General features: G+C 40.6%; 1 protein-coding gene across 1 annotated transcript; it reads left to right on the top strand.

Moving 5' to 3' along the window:
* The first annotated feature begins 1,617 nt into the window (after positions 1–1,617).
* On the top strand, positions 1,618–17,238 carry COMMD8 (COMM domain containing 8). Its single transcript, XM_055137883.1, has 5 exons — positions 1,618–1,751; positions 6,294–6,449; positions 9,818–9,970; positions 13,574–13,729; positions 16,368–17,238. Exons 1-5 carry the CDS (start codon positions 1,686–1,688, stop codon positions 16,386–16,388), a joined length of 552 nt encoding a protein of 183 aa, XP_054993858.1. The 5' UTR covers positions 1,618–1,685; the 3' UTR covers positions 16,389–17,238.
* The last annotated feature ends 7,101 nt before the right edge of the window (positions 17,239–24,339 follow it).

Below are 24,339 nucleotides of genomic sequence, written 5' to 3'. Positions count from 1 at the left end.
TGGAAATGTTATTTGGTTCAGTTTCTTTGGAAAACAATATGCAAATCATAAAAAGGAATAAAAGTCCTGTATGACACAGCTATCCCACTTCTTGGCATCCACCACCCAAACACAGAAATGTTAAATCAAAAAGTTATATGAAATTCTATGTTCATTGCAGCATGTAACACAATAATGAGGATATGAAAACATCTGTCCAATGACAGATGAATAAAGAAGTTGTGACATACATGCACAAGGGAGTGAGAAAATCTTCCAGTTTAAAAAGATGAAATTTATAAGAAAAGATGAAATCTTTGCTTCAATGCACAGGGAACTGGAGGGTATCATTAAATAAGCCAAATGAAGAAGAACAAATACTAGATAATCTTGCACATCTTTGATTCAGAGAGAGATGAAAAGAGATCAGACAGTATAGAACCCTTGACCTTGGATTACAAAACGCAAATTATCAAGCAGTTAGGACCACTGATTGTGTATGAGGAAGGATTGAAGAGATAGACCAGCGGTGACACAGGGCCAGTGGCATATAGTTGTGGGCACTTTGCTGATGTTGGCAAACAATAACGTGGCACATAAATGTCATAAGCATTAACACTATTATACCTGCTACATGAACTATGTAAAATTTTCTATCAAAAAGAAAATCTCACCTTTTTCTTGAAATAACTATATAAGGGAGAATAACTACTTCTCCCTCTGGGAGAAACTGGCAATCTTCTGAGAGTTTCCTGCCCACATGGGACAGCCTTGCAAGCTTCCCATGGTGTATTCATATGCAAAATGCAGTAACAAGCTGGATCTTATTCCCCTGGTCCTGAAGAGCCCCCAGTGCAACATCGTTAGGAGGGCCCAGTCGAGATAGACTTCTAAGATCTCAGGGAAAGGACGAAACGAGATGTTACTGAGCCCGCCTGGGAAATCAGTGATTAACGGGATTTCGTGATTCGTGATGTAAGAAAATCATTAACCTATTTTCAAAATCACGATAAATTAACCATATATATGAAATCTCTAAGGAGAAAGTTCCCATACCCCAACACATGTTTGCACTTTATTAAATGGCGTTTTTTTTTCTGATGAGTGCAGAAAAAGCTCAATAGAATTCTGCATAAAGTTGAAGGTGCCTTGAGACTTACAAATTTTCCTTCACTCTACTCATATGACTTTTTTGGTTTGTTATGTGGCCACACCTGACGATGCTCAGGGGGACCATATGGGATCATATGGGCTGAGGATCGAACCCGGGCCGTCTGCATGCAAGGCAAATTCCCTACCCGCTGTATTATCATTCCATCCCTTTTAATTATATGATTTTTAAAACTTAAAATTGTCATTATAATTTAGCTAACACGCTTACACTATCGTTAACAAGTTTTTGGCGTACAACTTTATAAAAACCTCACCACTACCCAAGTGCCCAAACAGCTGCACTTCTCCTGCCAGCCCACCCACACGGCTTAGGTTTGAAGAAAGAAGGTGACATTAAGGCAGATTTCCGTTAAGGAACGCCAAAGGGGGGCGGGGGGGGGCGGGGAGGAGGTGGGGAGCAAATAGTGCTCTCTGCGCAAGCGCACACGGACGCCAGCGGCTCCCGCGGAGTCCCCGCCCCCTAGGGTAGCGTCACGTGGGCTAGCCCGTGCGGAAGAGCCGGGAGGCCGAGTCACGTGACGCGCGTCCCCGGAATGGAGCTGCAAGAAGGGACACCGTTGTGGCGGCTGCAGAAACTCCCCGGGGAGCTGGGTCCGCAGGTGAAGCGGGCGCAAGGGCTGTGCGCGCGCGGGCCGGGGTGTGCGCGGTCCAGATCGGGCCTCCCTGGACGCCGGCCCGGCTCGCCGGGGCTGACTGGGAAGGGCGGGGAAAGGGGCGTGATTGCGGCCGCCGGCCTCGCGCGGGCCTGGGGGTGGGGTCTGGAGGTACCTACGGGGGCGCCTGGCGCCCGGGGGCTGGGGGCAGCGCAGGGGGCGCGCCCGCTCTTGAACCTGCAGTTTGCAGCTTCCTGGAGGTTTCATGCATTCGTTCAACCACCGGTTCACTCTGGCACCGGGACACAGTGCTGGGTGCGGGGGGAGGGGGGCGGGATACTGGGATGGTCTAGACTAGCAGGTCCTGCCCCTCAAGGATACGTGGGATGTGGGGGCGTGAGAGAGAGAAAGTACATCCTACACACCCCGATATTTGTTTTTAGGGAATGGGTTCCCATATGCCATTTCTAGACCCTCAAGCGGTGGCCTGTGGGCTGGATAGTACTGGAGAGAGTACTGTGATGCTGCACAAGGGTCTCCCGGTATTCCATTCCCGGCCCCACTTAGGGTCTCCCGAGCCCCTCACGGAGTGACCCCTGAGCAGAGAGCCAGAAGTGAGCCCAGAGCACCACCAGGTGCGGCCGCCTTAGCCCCAGTGGTGTATGTTGGAGCATCGCATCCACAAAGCATGCTGGCTTGTGATTTTTCCTGCTTCCTTGGCTCGGCATTATTTCTTTCAAATCTTCCCTATCCAAGCCGACCACGGTCCTGGCGATGCCTGCGCTGAAGAAGGGAAACTGAACTAGAGTTACCCATTTGTGGGAGGGTTGGCAACCCAAGTTTGAAGCCGCGAAGGCAGATTTTAATTTTTTTCTTACCGATTTTAAACACCGTGATCTACAGTACTGTTCCTGGTAGGGTTTTGTGGGTACAAAGTTCTAGCATCACTCCCTCCCCCAGGGTGTCCGCTTCCGTCCTGGTCCCAGGGTTCCAGTTCCAGCTCCCCATGCTAGGGTTCCAGTTCCAGCTCCCCCCAGTTCTGTTCTTTGGACCAGGCCTCAGTTCTTTGTTTTCTGTTGTCTTTGGATGTTTGCCGTTTGCTTACCACCATGTCTCTTTATATCCTACACCTGTGAGAGATCACTCTGTCTGTCCCGCTCCTGGGTACCTCCTCACGATTTCTAGGTACAGCCCTGAAGGATGAGTTGAGGCATGACGGGGAGCGAGTGCTCAGGGCCGAGGGATAGAAACGACAAAGGCTTCTTGGAAGAAAGACCACTGGAGGGCTGGGCAGGGATGGAGGGTGGGGGGGTAGAGGGTGGGAGTGTTGATCTCTTATGGTGCTTAGAAGCTGGAATTTTACATCAGAAGTAGAACCGGGAGGCCAGATGGGAGCTTGCCCTAATGGCAAAGACACTGTCGGGGCTGGAGCAATAGCACAGCGGGTAGGGCGTTTGCCATGCACACGGCCAACCCAGGTTCGATTCCTAGCATCCCATATAGTCCTCTGAGCACCACCAGGGGTAATTCCTGTGCATCGCCGTGTGTGACCCAAAAAGCAAAAAACAAAACAAAGACACTGGAAACATGTATTTTGTTTTGTTTTGTTTTTGTTTGCGGGGCCACACCCAGAGATGCTCTGATGCTCAGGGATTATCCTGCCTCTGCATTCTGGAATTAGTCCTGGTGATGCTCACAGGACCACATGGGATGCCGGGGATAGAACTCTGGTTGGCAGTGTTCAAGGCAAGTGCCCTACCGGCTGTACTATCTCTCCGACTTCTATAATGTTTTTTGACAACAGCAAAATTTTGGTGTTTGAAAGATGAAATAGAGAAGTGGTAAATAGAGAACCTAGTGGTTGCTCCCAGAGGAAAATCTGAGCCTCTTCCCTCCTCTTTTTTTTTAACCCTTGAATTTTATTATTATTATTATTTCTTTTGGATTTAGGGTCCACGTGTAATTGTGCTCAGGGACTGCTCCAGGCTTTGTGTTTAGGGTGTCATTCAGGGTGTGTGTGTAGGAGAACATGTGCTGGGAATCAAAGGGGTAAATTGCCCCAACTTTTGTAGTATCTCTCTAGTTCCTTAGTCCTTTTGAAGCAAAAGTGGGCTGGAGTGGGTATGGCATTTGCCTTGTATGGCATTTGCCAGACCTGGGTTCTATCTCCTTCATCCTATATAGTCCCGAAAGCCCTGCCAGGAATAATAACTAAGCTCAGAGTAACCTCTGGGCACTGCTGGGTGTGCCCTCCCACTCCTCACATATATATCATCATCATCATCATCATCATCATCATCATCATCATCGTCATCATCCTCCCGTTGATCATTGATTTTCTCATGGTCTCAGTAACGTCTCCGTTCGTCCTAGTCCTGAGATTTTAGTAGCCTCTCTACTCCTCCTTCCCAGTAGTGCCGCATTGGAGGCTCTTTCAGGGTCAGGGAAATGAGACCCATCATTTTTACTGGTTTTGGCATATGAATACACCATGGGGAGCTTGCCAGGCTCTCCCATGTGGAAAGGAAACTCTCGGTAGCACGTATTTATTTTTTAGTATTTAATATGTTCGAAAAAACCAATGATCAACGGGATGACAGTGATACAGAATTATCTATAAAGATCTCAAACAAGAATATTCCTCCTGTTAAAATATCTAGTGTGCAGGACCCGGGGCTGAGATCTCCAAGCCTTCTTGGATCGGGACTGTGCCTATTTTGCCCAGATCCCCCATTTTTCAGTAGCTAGGCGGTCATACCCAGAAACTACCCTGGTGCCATGTAATCCCATCAACAGCCAACATCCAGAGACTATAAAACCAAGCTCCCGGATGTTTATAGCCTAGTTCTCCCTCTTGGAGAACCTGGCAAGCTACCAAGAATATCACACACACACACACACATACACACACGTGTGTGTGTATATGTACATACATGTACATACATATGTATATATATGTACATATACACACACATATATAGTAACACTGTAGCACTGTCATCCCGTTGTTCATCAGTTTGCTCGAGCGGGCACCAGTAACGTCTCCATTGTGAGACTTGTTACTGTTTTTGGCATACTGAATATGCCATGGATAGCTTGCCAGGCTCTGCTGTGCAGGCGGGATACTCTCGGTAGCTTGCTGGGCTCTCCGAGAGGCACAGAGTGGGACGGAGTTGAACCTGGGTCGCTGCGTACAAGGCAAACGCCCTACCTGCTGTGCTATAAGAAAACCAACCTAAAAAATATTATATGCCTCCATCCAGAAACATCTTTGATCTAAATTGCTTTAACAATGGTAAACATATTATACTATATGTAAGTTAACTATATGCTATTTCCGTATTATTGGTATGAGTCCTTACTATGTTTTAAAAGCAGGTCAAAACTTATTCTATAATAAAGAAAAATGCCTGTAATTTGACTACACTAATATCACTAGGTACTCTTAATTTAAATCTTTTTTCCCATATTATTATTTTGATAATTAATAAATAAGCAAAAAGAAAGAAAAAGGAAATCAGCATGTCTATCTGTTCATTAACTCACTGAAAGACCACTTCTGTTCTTCATCCAAGGGTCTCCTTGTCCTGATTTATTCACTCACTCATTCTCATCTGATGACCACTAATTGATCCTATGGTTCACATTCATTTTGGTTTTATTTTTTTCATCTATTTTTCCTTTAACATATCACGTGAAAGAAATTATGTAGTGTTTTTCTTTTTAAGGTTTATTTCACTAAGCATCAGTTACAAATATCTAGAGTTCATCTTTTTGTAAGTTGCTGAATAGTATTTGTCCATTTGGCAGTTGCTGGGCACTTGGTAGTTTCTTATTTTTGTAAATATTTTTTATTGGCGGTGGACTTGTCTCTTATTTTTATAACTATTGTTTACTGGGGGTGGACATGTCTCTTCAAATTAGTGCTTTTGTGTTTTTCTGGTAAATACCCAGAAGTGGAATAACTGGATTCTGTGGAATTTCTGTTTTTAATGCTTTAAGGCACCTTTATTCTGTTCTCCCTTATTGCTTCACCTGTTTAGATTTTTGGTATTTATAGAGGATCTTGTGTTTCTTTAATCTTACATCACTAATTTCTTGTCTTTTGGGTAACAGCCTTTCTCCTGGGTGTGAGGTGTACCTAATTATCATTTTGTGTTATGTTTCTTTTATGATAAGATTATCATCTATCTACTGGTAGTTTGTTTTTCCAGGTCCTCTCTCTGTTTTACTTGTTTTTTAAGTTTTATGTGCTCGTTGCATATTTCACACATTAATCCAATGTGAAACTTCTATTACCATCTTCCATGAATATTGAAAAACACAATAATGTGTCTTTAAATTATTTTAGCTTCTGAAGGTGGACAAAATTAGAGAAAGTCTATGATTTTTTTTTTGGTAAAACTAATTCTTATAAGAATAATGTTAAAAGTTAATTTAAACCAGCTGTTTTGCAGATAATATAAACTCTAGCAACATTTGTTTGCTATACAGATCTTTTTAATTATCTTACTGATATTTGCATTTACTTTCTCTCTTTCTCTTTAGTTACTCCACAAAGTTATTGATGGCATTTGTGGCCAGGCTCCTCCTCTCTATCAAGATTACCAGAATGTCTGGGATTCAGCAGAGTGGACAGATGTTCTAGAAGATATCACCAAATTTTTCAAAGATGCAGTTGGCAGAAATTTATCTGATGAAGAGGTAACGTTACATCAGATTTCTAAACCCTATAATAAATAATAAATGAATTGGGCTTCTGAATGGTCTTTGGCACGAAGTAAGGGTTGGAAATTATATACTATAGAGCATCATAAGCACATTTGTACTAAGTAGAAGTTCTGGATTTATAGTTTGGCTTTTTTTTATATTTTAAAATCAAATTTTGAACATCATGTGGAGGAATACCAAAAATTATCTTTTCTTTCTTTTTTTTTTTATTTATTTTTTAACTAGTGAGTCACAGTGAGGGTTCAGTTACAGATTCATTCATTTTCGTGCTTGTTTTTCCCTCATGCAATGTCCGAGAGCCCATCCCTCCACCAGTGTCCATTCTCCACCACCAATGAACCCAGTATCCCTCCCACCCCCCAATCCCATCCCTGGGTTTGCTAATCTCATACTAGAGATCATTTCTTTTGGGGTTGGTGTGCACATTTTTGTGTTCTATATTATTATATAAAAATTTTCTATATTTTAAAAATATTGCGTCTTTTAGCAGTGTATACAATTATTTGAGCCATTTAAATGTGTAATTCATGAATGATATTATATATCCATTTGTAATTTATTATGCATCATTGTGTTTTAGATTTATCAATGTTGATAATATAGATCTGGTTCCTGTATTTTTAATCCCTTTAAGTACTTGCTGATTGGAGTAGGCCTGATTTTTTTTTTAATGTCCTCTCTAATGAATGATTAGGTCATCTGTTTTCTGTGAATAGTGCTGCTATTCACAGTTCATACGTGTCTCTGTAGACACACCTGGGCCAGCTTCTAAGGCAGACATCTTAGAGTGAAATTGCAGTCACAGAATATCCTCTCATAGAATTCCTTTTGTACCATGGTCAGAAAGTATGTTTGGGTGTTTTTTTTTTTAAAAAAAAACAAATGGAGTTAATGTATAATAGTAATTTTGATTTGGATAATATTCTGAATATGAATTCTTTGTCAGATACATGTATTTTGAATGCTTTGTCATATCATGTGTCTTTCCTTTTTTAGTGCCTTTTAGTGAACATAAGAATTCTAATCATATTCAGTTTGTGAATAATATCTTCTGATGTTTTTGTGTGTGGGGGGGATGCGGGGGCGAGGGGGCACACGTGGTGGTCCTCTGTCTCTGAGCTGAGGGGTCACTCCTGGTGATGCTCAGTTGATCTGATGCTGTGCTGGGGATTGAACCTGATCTGCCTTTAAGACAAGCAGTACTGTCTCTAGCCTCTTTGGATGATTAATGCTGTTCATGTTCCATTTCTATATGTGTCAAGTTTGTGGAGATTTTTTAAAAATACTTTTGTATCAACGTTCTGACATTTATAATAGCTTTTCATATGTAAGTCACCTAAATGTTCTGAATTAATATTTGTGTATGGAATAGGGACCATGTTTAATTTTCCCACTTGAATTTTTTTGACTTAGCAACTATGATCAAATGTCCATTCTTGCCCATGAAATTTCTGTGTAGCTTTTTTTGTTTGTTGTAAATCAAGTAACCAAATATGTGAGTTTTTATCTGGATTCTTTATTTCACACAATTAGGATGTTCATCTATATTTGTTCATAGTGCACTGCTTTAATTTCTTAGAATTAATGCTACTATGTTATTTTATTTGTACATGTTTGTGTTATTAGGGATAAACCCTTGCAGGCTCACACATGTAAATTAAGTACTGAATTAAATTCTACTGAACCACATGCCTAGCCCTCCTACATTGAACCTTAACATAAATTTTCTTTTTTTTTAAGATTAAAATATTTTATTTATTTATTTATTTATTTATTTATTTGTGAATCACCATGAGATAAAGTTACAGACTTACAAATTTTCATGCTTGCATTTCAGTCATACAATGATTGAGTACCCATCCCTCCACCTGTACCCATTTTTCACCACCAATGGTCCCAGCATCTCTCCCACTACCCCCACCCTGTCCCCTACACCCCACCTCGCTTCAGTGGCAGGGCATTCCCTTTTGCTCTCTCACTCCTTTTGGGTGTTGTGATTTGCTATAGAGGTATTAAGTAGGCATCATGTTAACATAAAATTTTCAATCTCAGACTTTTTACAGTTTATCTTGGATTGTCTGTCATCTGTAGTTTCATGTACATTTTAAAATTACATTTTCCAGTTCAACTCCAAATCCTGCTCTGATTTTGATGAATGTTAGTCAGCTCGGCGGCCATAAAAAAAAAAAAATTCAACAGATAAGGTAGCTTGTATCACTGGTGGCTCACATTGAATATGGTTTAATTAATGCAGACTTTCAATGCATTGAAATTCAGTTTCAGTGTAGAGAGTCTCTTGTCCGAACGCCTGGCTGTCTTTCCCGGGGCCCCTCAGAGGGGATGGGCTCCAGCTTCCCTCCCCACCCCGAGCAGAGTTCCCAGCGGCTGAAGACCACTGGAACCTAGCTACAGCCATGTTCGAGGCCCCTCTCTACATGATCGGAGAGGCCTCACCCATGAAGGTACCAGCAGAGGAACCCAGGTGTGTGTAATCCCATCAACGGCCAACATCCAGAGACTTAAAAGCAAGCTCTCAGAAGCCATATCTTATAGCCTACTTCTCCCTCTGGGAGAAACTGGCAAGCTTCTGAGAGTTTCCTGCCCGCGTGGGACAGCCTTGCAAGCTTCCAATGGTGTATTCATATGCTAAAGCCAGTAACAAGCTGGATCTCCTTCCCCTGACCCTGAAAGAGCCTCCAGTGTGACATCTTTGGGAGGGCCGAGTCGAGTCGAGAGAGAGAGACTTCTGAGATCTCAGGATAAAAACGAATGCAGAGGTTACTGAGCCCGCTCGAGAAATCAGTGATTAATGGGATTTTGTGATTCAATGCATTAAGCAATAGGAACTAATTTGTCTCAGTTCTATGGAGTAGCAGGTTAAGATTGGGGGTCCCAACTGATTCAGTTTCCGGGTCAGGGTTCTTTTCTCTGCTGAAGACAGCCTTACTTCTTACTGTGTCCACCCCTGGTTGTTTGAGAGGTACTAAAAGCAAGCTTTCTTGTATTCTCTTTCTGTAAGAGCACTGATTCCACCTTTAGCACCTTCAGGATCACTCATGACCGTATCAAAATCTAATATTCAGTGATTTGTCCCATGTCCAAACCTCTTACTGAGGTTTTTGTTTCAACATAAGCATTTTATGGGATCATGATTAAGTCCATAGCAAAGAAAAAATAGTTGGTTTTTGATTCTGCATTCTGTCTTGTTATTGTCATAATTGTAGAGATTTTTTTCTTTGCTTTCGCTATCATATTTTAAGGATGCCTGAAAAGAGAGAATAATGATGCATTTACCTTTTCAACAGAAAGGTTCTTTCACTTATTTTCTTGTATTTTTATAGATATTTCAGCAGTTGAATCAGTTGAATTCATCTCATCAAGAAACTGTCATGAAATGCTTGAAAAGTAGAAAAAATCATATCAAACAGACTCTGTTAGAAGAAATAGTTAATATTTCTTCTGCGCAGCTAAAGGATTTTGATTGGCAGTTGAAGGTGAGAATCTACTTACCAAAATTTTTTTTTAAATTTTGTTTTGGGGCCACATTCGCCGGTGTTCAGGGCTTACTTCTGACTGTCCTCAGGGATCATTTGTTATGGGTTGGGGGCGCATAAGGGATGCTGGGAATTAGACCTGGGTTGGTTGCATGCAAGGCAAAGACTCTACTCACAGTACTATCTCTCTAGCAGTTATCATAAGTGATTGTTTATTTATTTGTTTCTTTCAAATTTTAGTTTATTTTTAAAAAGTAGCTCACAAAATTTGATTACATTTAATATTTGAACACCAATCCCACCACCATTACACCTTCCCACCACCATATTTTGGCTGTTTGCATCCTGAACTTCAACCCCTGCTGCAAAGCAGAAGCAAAATAATTTATTTTGTATTGTTTGTTATGAATAAACTGGCTAAAAATGCTCCAAAAACTTTCCTTAGAGGAGAATGTGTGAAGATTGTTGTATTTTACCCAGGGGCCATTGAGCCCTTCTATAAAAGATTCCTAATACGTTGTTAAGAATTGAGCTTTGGGGGCCGGAGCGATAGCACAGCGGGTAGGGCGTTTGCCTTGCACGCGGCCGACCCAGGTTCGATCCCCGGCATCCCATATGGTCCCCCAAGTACTGCCAGGAGCAATTCCTAAGTGCAAAGCCAGGAGTAACCCCTGAGCATCGCTGGGTGTGACCCAAAAAGCAAAAAAAAAAAAAAAAAAGAATTGAGCTTTGTGTGTTTATATAAGCACACAATTGAGCCGTGTGTGTGTGTGTGTGTATTGTATATGTATATATATCTGTAAAAATATATTTCCCTCTAAGATTGCTTGCCTTGTGCTTTAAACCCCCTCAAATGTGGTGCGCTACTCTTGGAGTATGAGTGGTATGAGGTATGAGATACCCAGGACTAGGTTCACTCTGCCCGAGCCTGTGGAGAGTGTCTGTGAGCATGGTGGTGGTTGAGTTCTGGGGCTTTTCGGCGGCTGGGGCTGGATCTGTTGGGGTGGGGCGGGGCCTCTCCCATCCCTCTCCAGGGTGCCCTGAGTGAAGTAGCCTGGTGCGCTGTGAGTCTCCAAGAAAATCATGTGGATGCGAGGGGAGTGTGAGCATTTGGTGGCCGAAAGCCGCCTCCCCAGGCTGGACAAGACAATGGACGGATGAAGGCCGGGGGACAGAGAAACAGGAACTGGGCCCCAGGCCGGTCGGTAGTCAGTTCATGTTTCTCTCCTTCCCGGCACTGTCGGATCTCTCCCCTTAGGGCAGAAGTCGTAATTGTAGTTTGGTGGTAGTCCCGGTCATCACAGTTCCATCATCCTGGTCTCCTTGTAGATCTCCAAGTCCTCTACCTCGTTACATTTTCTTCTTTGTCTTGTCGTAGTCTCATAGTCTTCACTTCCAGTCATCGTCGTCATCTAGTCCTTCTAGACCCCACAGATCTCAAAGTCCCCAAGTCTCAATTCTCATCCTCTTCTAGTCATTGACTTTCTAGTCCCCTCTTACCCCTCATAGCACAGTTATATAGAAATCATGAAGGGTGAGGACACACGAAGGTGGGGGTGAACAGTTTCAATACAACAAACAGATGTAAAGCCACTCCTTCAGAAGATTAACTCGAGGACAAAATCTTGTCTGAGGGTTCAGCACTCCAGATTACTAGGATATCCGCTCAAGGGCAGGATTCCATCCATAAAGCATCCAGGATTGCTTTATACTTACCTCACTTGTAATCCATTTAAACAGTCATAGTAAATTTACTTACAATATTTTTAGTCATTTTGTATGAATTAAAATATTAGCTTAAAGGTTGGCTCTGCCTGGGGACATCTTGCTGTATATTCCAGACTACAGTCCTCAGGCCAGGTCCTAACCCCGGCAGGGTCCTTATTCAGATACACCTTTTTGGGTCACGACAGAATTTGTCCATGACCGTGTTTTTAACTTATATTTCTGGTGCTCCGACAGAATTTGTCCATGACCGTGTTTTTAACTTATATTTCTGGTGCTTAGCTTGTCTCCTTTAAATGCCAGCTTAGCTTACAGCTTGCCCTGGGTCCATCTAGTCCCTTCATCGGGACCCTGCTCTTTGATAGGGGCTGAGGAATCAAACCCGGGTGGCTGCGTGCAAGGCAAACGCCCGACCTGCCGTGCTGTCGCTCCAAATGAGCAAAATAAATGAAAGAAAATTGAGTTTACCTTTGTCATCTCCCACTGAAGCTGTTGTTTTAGTTTTTTAAAAGATTAGTATCATAAATAATCCATTTCCTCTGGGTTAATCTCTTTAAATTTAAGGGGAAAGTGAAGTTACATAACCTAGTGTTTTTGTTGAATTGCTCCAATCGGGAGGCATGATGGGGTGGTCTCCTGATAAGTTATCTTTAGTTTAGTACAGAGCTGATCATCACTTTAAACCATCTTAATTTCCAAAATGTTTCCCTGTGTTTCCCTGTACTTTTAGTTGTCTGTGATACAGACTTCTATAAAATCCTTGGTATTTTTTTTTTTTTTTTTTTGGTTTTTGGGTCATACCCGGCGATGCACAGGGGTTACTCCTGGCTCTTCACTCAGGAATTACCCCTGGCGGTGCTCAGGGGACCATATGGGATGCTTGAATTAGAACCCGGGTCGGCCGAGTGCAAGGCAAACGCCCTACCCGCTGTGCTATCGCTCCAGCCCCAATCCTTGGTATTTTAATGCGTGTGTGTGTGCCTGTGTTGGAAGAGGGGGGGATGGGGGGAGAAGAGAGAGAGAGAGAGAGAGAGAGAGAGAGAGAGAGAGAGAGAGAGAGAGAGAGAGAGAGAGAGAGAGAGAGAGAGAGAGAGAGAGAGGGAGGGAGGGAGGGAGGGAGGGAGGGAGAGAGAGAGAGAGAGAGAGAGAGAGAGAGAGAGAGAGAGAGAGAGAGAGAGAGAGAGAGAGAAAGAGAAAATGTATGTATCTGTGTCCCCATACCTGCAGTGCTCAGGGCTTACTCTCTGCACTCAAGAATCACTCCTGAAGGGGCCTTGGGGACCCTGTATGATGCCAGGGATCAAACCCTGGTTGGTCATGTGTGGATAAAAAACCCCTTCCAGAAAAAAAAGTGCCCTGCCTGTGTGCTATCATTACACTGTGGTCCCAGTTCTGTTTCTTTCTTTGTCCATTCAGAACTTCCCCACTGTTGGCTTTACTCTGAATTCCCTCTTTTTGGGATAAAATGCTGACTGGTTGACTTTCTCTCCCCAGCCTACTCCATACTCCCCCTTTCTTTTTATATTGTGCATATTGATTGGGTATAGATTTAAAATTTTCTTTCTTTTTTCCCTCTCTGTCTTTCTGAGTATAATAGCAAACAGGAATACTCTTTTTGTTTGCTTTTTGTTTCCGGGAATACCCAATTGTGTTCAGGGCTTCCTCCTGGCTCTGCATTCAGGGATCTCCTGTCAGGGCTCAGAGGGCCATATGGGGTACCAGGAATGATTCAGTCTGGATCTGCTCTGTCTATGTGCAATCTGTACAGCCCCAGTAATACTCTTTATAAGAAGGAAACTTACTATTAATCAGTTCTGATACATATTTTTATGTAGTCCTATTATTCCTTACTAATCACATTCTCTCTAATTTAAACAGCTAGCTCTTTCTAGTGACAAGATTGCGACACTGCAAATGCCACTTTTAAACCTTCATCTTGATGTTAGAGAAAATGGTGAAGTTAAACCGTATTCTGTTGAAATGAGTAAAGAAGAGTTGCAGAACCTAATTGATTCCTTGGAAGCCGCTAATAAGGTATTTGTTATGAGTCTACCACATGGCTTGAAATGTTTATTTTTTAATTGATATCTTGTAGTGAGATAAAAGCTCATAGTTAACTTTTAGGTTTGTTTTGTCTTTTTTTTTAATCAAGTGAAGAAAAAACATTGAATACTCTTCATTTCTGTTTAGATATTATTGAAAACTTAAAGTTTTTATTTTATTTTATTTTTTTGTCGCTTGGGAGTGGGGTGGGTGCAGGGGTGTGAATCACTCCCAGCTCTGCTCAGTTTTCTTTCTACTCTACCCAGGAGTCACTCTTGGTCAGGTTGGGACCATGTGTGGTGCCAGGGATCAAACCCGCATCGGCAAGCATGCAAGGCAGTCTATCTTTGTTTTTTTTTTAATCAAGATTTATTTTTATTATTTTAACCCTTGTATTATTACTATCATAAGTATATCATAAGTAATAAAGAGTGCTTATTTTTCAATCCTATCAACATTTTTTAAAATTTATATCTCAATTGAATCACAGTGAGCTACACAGTTACAAAGTTCATGATCGGGTTTCAGTCATAGAATGTTCCAACATCTGTCCCTTCACCAGTGTACATTTCCCACCCCCAACGTCCCCAATTTCTGCCCCGCCTCCCCTGCTCCCCTCCCTATGGCACGCACTCTTCTCTTCCCCTCTCTTTCCTTTTGGGCATTATGGTTAAGGCAAGCTGTCTTTTAGCTATTTAGTATTTGCTGTGCTTTTTAATGATACAAACAAATGTTTACCATGGAACTATGAAATAAGTTGATTCTGAAAAATTTTATAAGACGTCAGTTGGCACTGCTTGGGGTTACTCCTGATTCAGTGCTCAGGAGTCATTCTCAGTGCCAGAGATCAAACCTGGGCCTCCCACATGCAAAGCATGTTCTCCTAATCATTGAACTACCTCCTAGGTCTCCATTTCCTTTTTTAAACACACAGAATTTTATCTAGTGATTTAGTATCTATCATTAAGTTCAGTTATTGGCACAAATGTGTTTTGGCTCCTTTTTGAGGGGAACAGGGGGAGCTAATGCTTGGTGCTCTGGAGTCAAGCCCTAGGTGCTCCAGGACCAAGCAGTCCCAGGCATAAAACCCAGGACTCCAGTGTGCAAAGCATACACTCCAACCTTTGACTTTCTCGTCCCCCTGCCACACACACACTGATTTAAACACCATTGTTTACAAGGTTGTTCATGACGGTTTGTTCCAGGCACTCAGTATTCCAACACCAGCCCCACCACCACGGTGACTATTGGGGAGCAGTTTTCTCCCAACGTGCCCAGACGTGTTGTGCACGGGTCCGGGCGAAGGATGACAGGCACTTGGAGAAACACTGTCCAGGAGCACCTGATGGCTGCTCACTTCATTGCCAAATACACACATATTTTATTGGGGTCTCGGCTTGAAAGGATGGTCCAATCACAGAGAGTTCAGCCTTATTGGCCTATCACTTCTCCAGCTCTGCCTTGCCCTGGTCCTGTTCCAGTCAAGGCTGGATGCTGCAGTTAGGGTGACTTGCCAAGCATAAGTGACAGTTTCTGTGTCTAGGGCTCATGTGACCAGGAGGTCGAGTGAGGCTCAAGGCTGAACACCTGGCGCTGGCTGACACCCTGTTCTTGCCAACTTTGCCCAGATACTCCCTCTTGTGAGCTTCACTTCTGGGCCGCTTTGCAAGGTCGGGTCTTACCTGCTCCAGTGCCTGTCATCATGCTCCATGAGTGACCATCCCTCTACCATTGTCCCCATTTTCCCAAGCACCCCACAAGCCTGCCCCTGCAGATGGCCCACAATAATTTATTTTATGCTGCTTGTAACCACTAATGGAATTATCAGAAAATACTTACGTAAAGGAAAATTTGTGAGAATTGTTGTATCTCACCCACGGTGACGGTACGTCTTTGTCAGAGGGTTTTGCGAAGCTCTTGTGGCTAGTTGAGCCTTCAGTGTTAATGTTTTTGTTATTTGAGTTTAGTTGGTTTCTACATTATCTTTCCATCCAGTCTTTTGAGCTCCTACTGGGATGTCAATATATAGTTTGGAGATGTCCAGAAAGCCCAGAATATTTGACTGGGCAGTAAGCTTACATGGTGGAATGTCACCTAGCATGTGGGATGTCACCCCCCACCCAGCCCCTGAGAAGACCTGGAGTTTTCAACCAAAAAACCCCTTGTGTACCTGAAATTCTCAGCAGTTTGGCGTCTCTGTGAAATTTAGTTATGAGTTAGTGGATTATGGCTGTAGGCATGGTAGCAGCTATTGGGATATGGGAGCGACTGCCGGGGCAGGGAGTTGGCCTGACCCCTGCCCAAGGTCACTCTATACACAGTCAGTTTGGTGAAACGGCGAGTAACCCAAATGTCCAGCATCCAAACTGGAACCTCCTTGCTTTTTCCTGAGTCTAATGGTCTGAAGTGGGGGTGTGGTGCAGCCTGCTACAGATGTTTCTGATTCTGAGTCAGAGACTCTGGCAGGTATGGACCATCGACATCTGTACATTGTACTTGCATGTTACCAGTTTTTTAGGTTTCTTTTTTAGGGACTTCAGAGCATTTCAGTTAGTAGATATTGGCATAATTCTGATAGAACCTGAGTGATTAACCTTCCCTCCCACCCTGCTGTGTTTTGTGTTTTCAGGTTCTCCAGCCTTTGAAATAACTGGAAATGAGATCCAGCACCAGCAGATTCCACTGCTACAACTACATACAGAGTGATCCTCAGAAAACCTGCGGAATTTTGTCTTTTATATCAAGCTGGGGAGAGCAGTGTTGAGATTACAAAGATCAAAGATAAAAAAAAATAATCTTTTCTGAAGAACAGGAAATTACATAGGAAATGCATTAAAAAAATGAGAGAAGAAAAAGCTATAATAGCAGTTTATATTTTCAGGGTGACCGTTGCCTCATTAAATATTTCAGAAATCCTTATAGATAGATCATACGATTTTATTGAAAGCTAAAAGTAGACTTTAAAGTAATAAGCATGTAAAGCACAAATGTACTTGAATATTGCTTTGAGAAGTTATGTGATTGGTGAGGAAGCATACATACTATGGAGTCAGTAGTTTGTGGTATTTTTGGAAGATTACTTTTAAAGAATGTGTAAGCTGCATATGTAACTGAGGACATTTTCTAACTTTCATATGTCAAAGGAAAGACTGTAAATATAAAATTTCTTCAAAAAGAAGCTCTACAGACTTCAGCAAGAAAAATAACCTAAATTTATGAACAATTTAAATTACAGAAACTAAAATCTTATACTGAAAACAAGGAAAAAGTGAAAACATTGTCATATCTGCATTTTGTCTAATCTAGAAAATGAGCTTTAATAATACTGTGTAGTGTAAATATTGCTGTTTAAATATCAGCCAAGACTGTAAACGTTTACTTCTGTTATAAATAATAGTGGATTTAGCAGCTTTAGATGCTAACTTCATTTGGAAAAAATACATTTTTGATTTCATTTAACTTACAGTGAACATTTTGAATAAACAAAGTTTATAGTTTCATATGCTGTTTTATTTTCAAATGACTTCACATAACACAGTTACACATAATTGTTTATCACCTGGTATATGCAAGCTTTAGAGCCCCATAGAGCATGAGAGTATTATTTGAGGCAGTCAGCGCAATGCTTATCATCCAAATGAAGATAAGCTAGAGAGGTTAATAAACATCCATCTGTGCTCTAGAGCAGGGCCTCTTATACTTCCTCACTCATGTCTTCTCTTTTGCCTGAGAAGTTTTAATATAGCCCTGAGTATATAAGTATATACCTGTAGGTATGTATACTGGGAATGCAGATCAGAAATTTACTGATAAGCATTTAAAGAAAATTTAAACACATTTTTAAGTTGGTGACGTATGACATATTGTCATATGGCAAGGATGGGGAACCTCTTTTCTGCCAAGGACCATTTGGATATTTAGAACATCATTTATGGGCTATGCAGTATAGGCAGAGGGAGCTAGGGAAGCCGTGCCTATGACAGACAGACATGTAGGTCTGTCCCATCATGTACCAGTTCACATGTCTCCGGGGCTCTGGTCAACTGGCCAGATGTTCTGAATGTGTTACATCCCACAGTTTAAGAAACTTGAATCTAGGTAATGCTACTCACAATAAGTCTGCAGACTAAGGCCTATTTGTTAGAGTTTGCTGATTAAATGAGGCACTTACTTGAGTCAGAATCTTCGATAGATTGGGATAGGGGGTCAGAGGGAGAGTGCGGGGGTTAAAGTGCTTGCTTTGTTGCTGCTGACCTACCTGGTTCAATCTTAGCTATCACATGAGGTTCCCTGAGCACAACCGAGTATGGCCCTCATCCCCCTAAATATATTGAGATCTGTTGATGTTGATGAAAATACAAACTGAATTAAATAGTGTCTTAGCAAGGCACTGAATATACTGCCGAGGAAGTTCCATAAGCCGTGGACGGTAAATTTATCAGACGGTACTCTGAAGTCCAGTGCTTTGTACAATGCTTACTTTGAGACAGAACACTTGTTCTACTTACCCTCTATCTAAACATGGGTTATCACTCTGTTGGTGTACTTTCTTTATTGAAAACTGATGAGCAGTCTAATAGATACACCTTCACACCATTGTTTGATCCAGATAGTGAACCTCACTTGATTTCTGAGTGTCTATTTGTCATCTCTGCTTCTGTTTCTCACCCCCTGCTACTCTCCCTCTTGCCTCTGCATTAATTTACATTTTAAAGAATTGAGTATAAATGGGACCACATAGGGGTTACTCTGTCAAGTGACTTCTTTTGGCTTTACTTGCTTTCATTCACATCATTGTTTCTATCAAGTTCATTTCTTTTTTTGCTGTTCAAAGTCTTCTGATGTAGAATTCCGCAGTATTTGCTCAGGGACTTGTCTTGAGATGGTGTTTTGGAGGTTGCTCCAGACAGTGCTCAGGGACAATTTGAAATTCTTTTGTACAGATCGGTCTTTTCTTCATATAGTGTCAACTCGGATATTTATTTCATACTTTGGGGTATACGCCAATACATTTGTTCCTTGGATTGTTCCAGCTTTGGCCTTGGGGAGCTTTCAGAGTGTCTCGTGTTCATTTGAAATACCCACGTGACTGGGGATGGGTTCCATTGATTCCTTAGTTTTTGGCTACACAAGATGCTCCAGGCTCATCCTGTATCCTGTCCAGTTCTAGCTATTTCTGTAGGCAACCTTTTTTTTTTTTTATGAAGGACGATATTAGAAACTATGATAGGTGTGCTTACTGTGACTGATATAGTGTTCCTTTAAGACCCTGTGAGCTAATAGAAATGTTTATATGTTAACTAACTCTTGAAAAAACAGATTAATAGGTTTTTATACTCATATGTTTTGAGATTAAACATGAGTTCATAAATGCGGAGACTGTTCATATTAATTTCCCGCTGCATGAATCATTCTACCCCTTATCTGTAAACCACATCAGAACATTAATCTGACTCCTTGACCAACAATTTACTATTTACCAGATGTATCTGGTAAGCATCTGGTTGCTTGCAGGCTAAGGCTCTGCTGAAAAAGTGATTCCTATTTATTTTGCCACATGGAAGTTGATGACTCAAAATGGTCATTAATTCTATTACTTTATTAGATGGGTGGGTGTTAAAATATTAATATACCGGGATTAAGACTGATTAAAAGCTATTGTGCTAACCAAATGGATGAATAAATTTAACAACTTGAATCTGTTTATTTTCTTGAAAAAAAATGACTATTTTTCTGAAGGGAGAAAATGAGTTCAGAAGTTGGAGTTCCTCCTATTTGGAGACTGATAGCTAGGCAAACTAATACATGCAGTGAAAATTTTTAAAAAATTTACTTGTTCTTCACAAATAAATGCATTAAAGTTTATTTTAATTATTATTTTTTAGTTTAAGGAAACACAATTCTCTTTTCTTTTGAAACCCTCATATATGTGAAGTACAATCCTTCAAATATTTGTAAGTTCTACAATCTCAAAGGATTAAAGATAAAACAAGCTCCTGGAAAAGTGCTCACCTCATACCTCCATTCCTGTTGTTAGATAATAGTGCAAAAAGTATCTTCCACATAAAGAGATTTAACTGTATTGAATCTCACAATAAAAGTTCTCAAGTGATTGGTAGAGAACCCTTAATACTCTTTTCTCTTTTTGCCCAGTTCTGTCTTTTATTATTTTTTAATTTTTTAAATTTTATTGAATCTTCATGAGATCCACAGTTAAAGTTGTTCCTGATTGGGTACCAGTGTACATTTTCCACCCCAGCCTGCCTCTATGGTAAAGCACCTCTCTCTCTCTCTCTCTCTCTCTCTCTCTCTCTCTCTCTCTCTCTCTCTCTCTCTCTCCCTCCTCCACCCCTCCTTTTGGCATTATGGTTTACACTATGTGTTTGTCCCTTTATCTACTTTTAGCACTCAGTTCTATTTCATTGTGTACATGTACTATAGCTTCTTTATCTGGTCATCTTTTGAGAACCCTTAATATTCTTTTTTTTTTTGCTTTTTGGGTCACACCCAGCGATGCTCAGGGGTTACTCCTGGCTTTGCACTCAGGAATTACTCCTGGCAATGCTTGGGGGACCATATGGGATGCCGGGGATCGATCCAGGGTCGGCCTCGTGCAAGGCAAATGCCCTACCTGCTGTGCTATCGCTCTGGCCCGAGAACCCTTAATATTCTTAAGGATTACAAGGTCCGCCTGAAATATTGATGTCAATAAATATATAGTACAAAGTATGCTTTCATATGAGGCATATTTAATGAAAAACATTTGTTTCAGGAATAAACAAGCTAACAAATTATACATATTTACAGCAATAAAATACAATTCAGAAAATGCAGAACAGCTTTTGTGAATAGCTGATGACTTCTGACACCAGCCTTCACATGTGTTTTCTTCCATTTGCCACAACATAAAAAAAAATTGTAGTGCTATAGCAAAGAAAACCACAGCTTGTTTTTATAGCAAAGCCACAATATTAACAAAAGTAGTGACTGAACTACAGTCTGGCGGACTGTTAGGGTCTCTGTGAATCCTGAAATTGAGAGCACAAGTGTTTCTTGTGTCCTTACCTGATTGCATGTAAATTGGCTTCACATTTTAAAAGAATATACAAATACTCAATGAATGACTAGGAATAGAAAAAAGACCATAAAGGATAAAAGGGTCAGGAATCAGAGAACATCTAACAGTTTCTTATTCACTGATTCACTGCTTCAAGGGACTTCTTTTTCTTCTTTTTGTGTAGAAATCACAGTCTACAGTCTTCATGGATTTTGTCCACAGATAATTTTTTTAAATAGTGAAGGCAGAACATCACATACTTTAAGCACATAGAAAAGAATTAATGAAATGTTGGAACATTTCAATCAAATCCCTAACAGGATACAGTCAAGCACATTCTATGAAAGTTTGATTTCAGATGTAAAAAGCAAATACAGAAAATCACAAGTTTCATTAGACTGAAGAGCAATTTCAATCAGAAAGTGCAGCATATATTAATACAAAATAGAAACTTGAATTATAAAAGTAAGGAGTCCACATTTCCTTTCTTGGCAAACTTGTTCCATTTTTATTAAAATTTCTGTAAGTTTTTCCAGAAATACTCATTCTTGCCATTTAGTCTTTTTTTAAAGTGGGGTAGTAGATTTACAAAAGTATTGTGTGCTTATGTAAGAAAGCAAATGCTTATGTCAGAAGAGAAAAAAAAATGAAAACTGTAATTGATGTTCCTTTACAAATCAATGCATTCTGCCTGCTGAAATAAAGAGGGATAAAAGGATTATTTTATTTACAAAATTGTGTAATACCAAATCAGGATATGAATTAACTAAATTATATTTGGTGGGAATAGAGAAAGACAGTTCAGCAAATCGATTAGTGGAGATTTAAAAACACAAGGGATACAGCAGTGTTTGTTAACACATTTGGTGAGCTTTGCTTAATGGATTTTGAGAGGCAATGGAAAAATATTAATTTATTTCTGTATAGATATAGCACCTGCTTTCGAAAGCCTCAGCTACTTAATACAGAGTGCTGTGAGTAGAAATAGCAGGAGAATGAATGTTTTGGAGAATTGAACTAATTTTTGGATACGATCAATTCTTAAGTGAGGTGGTAGCCAAAGAAGTGTCCCATAGCTGGCAGAAAAATTACTTTCCATTTTCTAATTGTCAAATTTTCCTAACTGTCCAAAAGCACTGGTACAAAGGTCTTTGCCTCCTCTGGTTGCATTTCATCAGGGAAAGTAAAGAAAAAAAGTTATTCTTCAAAGAGCATGGACAATGAAGAGAACTTTTTCAAGCAAGGCACCCTCAACCCAAGCTGTGTTTCTCTCAAAAGCAGTTTTATTTATAATTAAACAATATTAAAGTTTTCAATTGACATTTTTCTTGACCTTTTAAATGACACGACAACAGTATTTTACATTTAGTCATTAGGCTCCCATCACAATTGCACAAAATGTTGCCTGGTGGTCACAAATGGAAAAATGTTTATTTAAAGAGGTGAAATAAATCGATCCTTGTAAACATTAATAGCATTTGAAATTTTTTTTAAAAAAAGCATGAATTCTCCACTTAAAAAACAATGCTACTTTGTTAGTGTATGTCAAGAGAGGTACTGTCAATGTTTCTTTCTAAATGGGTTGAGCAACACAATCGATGTATTCTGTTATTTACTTATTTTGGTTTTGGGGTCACACCCTGCAATGTTCAAGGGTTACACCTGGCTCTACGCTCAGGAGTAACTGCACCTGGCTCTACGCTCAGGAGTAACTGCTGGCAGGTTCTTGGGACCTATAATGATGGGGATTGAAACTGGGTCTGCTGTGTACATGGAACTGCCCTACCCACTGTACTATCTCTCTGGCCCAGTATAACATACTATAATCATAAGCATTCCCTACTTAGGGGAGTAATGGATATTCTAAATATGAAATACAGATTGGACATATAATTTAGCTCTCCATGATACTGCAGAGGGTTAGAATGAATAATCAGGGGAATCCCTAAAAATGTTTAAGGGGCATTGTTGCAAAATGTAAATTATTTCAAGTTTTGTCCTGTGAGTATTTTAGAAAGATGTAGGAAGCAGATTAACATGAACTGATAAGCTTTAAAAGAGATAAAGCAGATATACTGCAATTCAATGTATTTGGGGACTCTCAGGTAGAAAAATATCTAGTAAGACTGGGGTGGCTAATTGCTACTCTGAGGTAAGGCTTGCAAATTATATTTTTAATGCAAATATGCAAATAATATTCATCACAAAATGGGTAAGTTTACAACTGAGAAGAGGGGAAGCAGGAAATGTATTTCCTCATGCATCTCTTTTATGCAATCTTGAGAAACAGATTTGAAAGTCAAGAACTGGTCTCTCTCCTTAATTAGTTCTAAATCTATTTCTTGGCAGAGAATGTTCTTTGGAAATATTCTCTTAGATGTCACATTTAAGTATTCCATTAATGATGCAGTGTCGTCTCAGCTTCAATAAAAAAACTTCCTATTGAATATTGATTCAAAAGGTTTTTAAAAAGGCAGTGTGGGTAAACGGGGTACAAAGGAACTTGAAACGAAAATTATCCTTTATGTAGGAAAAGCCGGTGTCATTAGCATGGCAAGTTCAATTCTTCAAACTGGTAGAATCTAGAATGGTGGCATTGGGATTCAGTCTGTTTGATGATAAGTAATCGTAAACAAAATAAACCTTCAGTCATCACTATTGTTTGAGTTTTGTTTTGCTTTTTGGGGGGTCACACATGAAAGTCACACATGGGATCACTCCTGCCTCTGTGTTAGGCACATTTCTGGCAGGCAACGCTGAAGTGGGATAGGGTCGGGTGAGGGAAGACGTGTGCAAGGCAGTACATTGAACTTTCTGGCCTTCAGTCACCGCTTTGTACTGACCTCAGCATAGCTTCAGCTGTAGTGCTGACTGCATTTTAAAAATCCACTTTTGAGTGTGTTTCTCTGTTGCTATATTTATCATTGTAGTTCATTTAATCAGCATTTAGAGTCTACCACGGTCAGAAGGAGAAGTACTTTGGGCAATGCCAAAGAACCAGAAATAAGACTCCTGAGGGTCTTATATTTTATTTAAGAAAGCAGACTATTTTTAAAACTAGTGGAAAGTACGAAGATGAAATATCTATTACTAGGCAAAATAGCTACAATAATTGAGAGGGTGCTAACTGGAGAGTGAATGAGGTACGGGAAGGTTGATTGCAGATGGTTTTGTAGAAGACTTTGACCCAATTCACAATCCACTTGTGGGGAGTGGCTAGGAAGAGGGAATTGTAGGCTATGAAAAGCTTCAAGCTCAAGAACAGGTTGGGATGGTGTTTAGCTATCACAGTGGAAGATTAGGAAAATTCCAGAGGATTAGTTTTTCCTAATATTCCACTGAAAAGGGACCAGTGAGGAATAAAATAAGCATAAGTGATGAGAAAAACTGAGGCCACACTTAACTGATTCATGGATGAGACAGATATTAATTTATTAATATTTCCCATACTCTCCAGCTATAACAAGATACCATAATTAGTGTGCTACATAATGTGTTATAAATGGAAAGTATGAAAGAGGGCTCTATTTGGGGAAATTATATC

The sequence above is a fragment of the Sorex araneus genome, chromosome 5, assembly GCF_027595985.1.
Source record: "Sorex araneus isolate mSorAra2 chromosome 5, mSorAra2.pri, whole genome shotgun sequence".
Lineage (NCBI taxonomy): Eukaryota > Metazoa > Chordata > Mammalia > Eulipotyphla > Soricidae > Sorex > Sorex araneus.
Note: the sequence above shows the minus strand (reverse complement) of the source record. Positions and strands in the feature narration are given on the sequence as shown.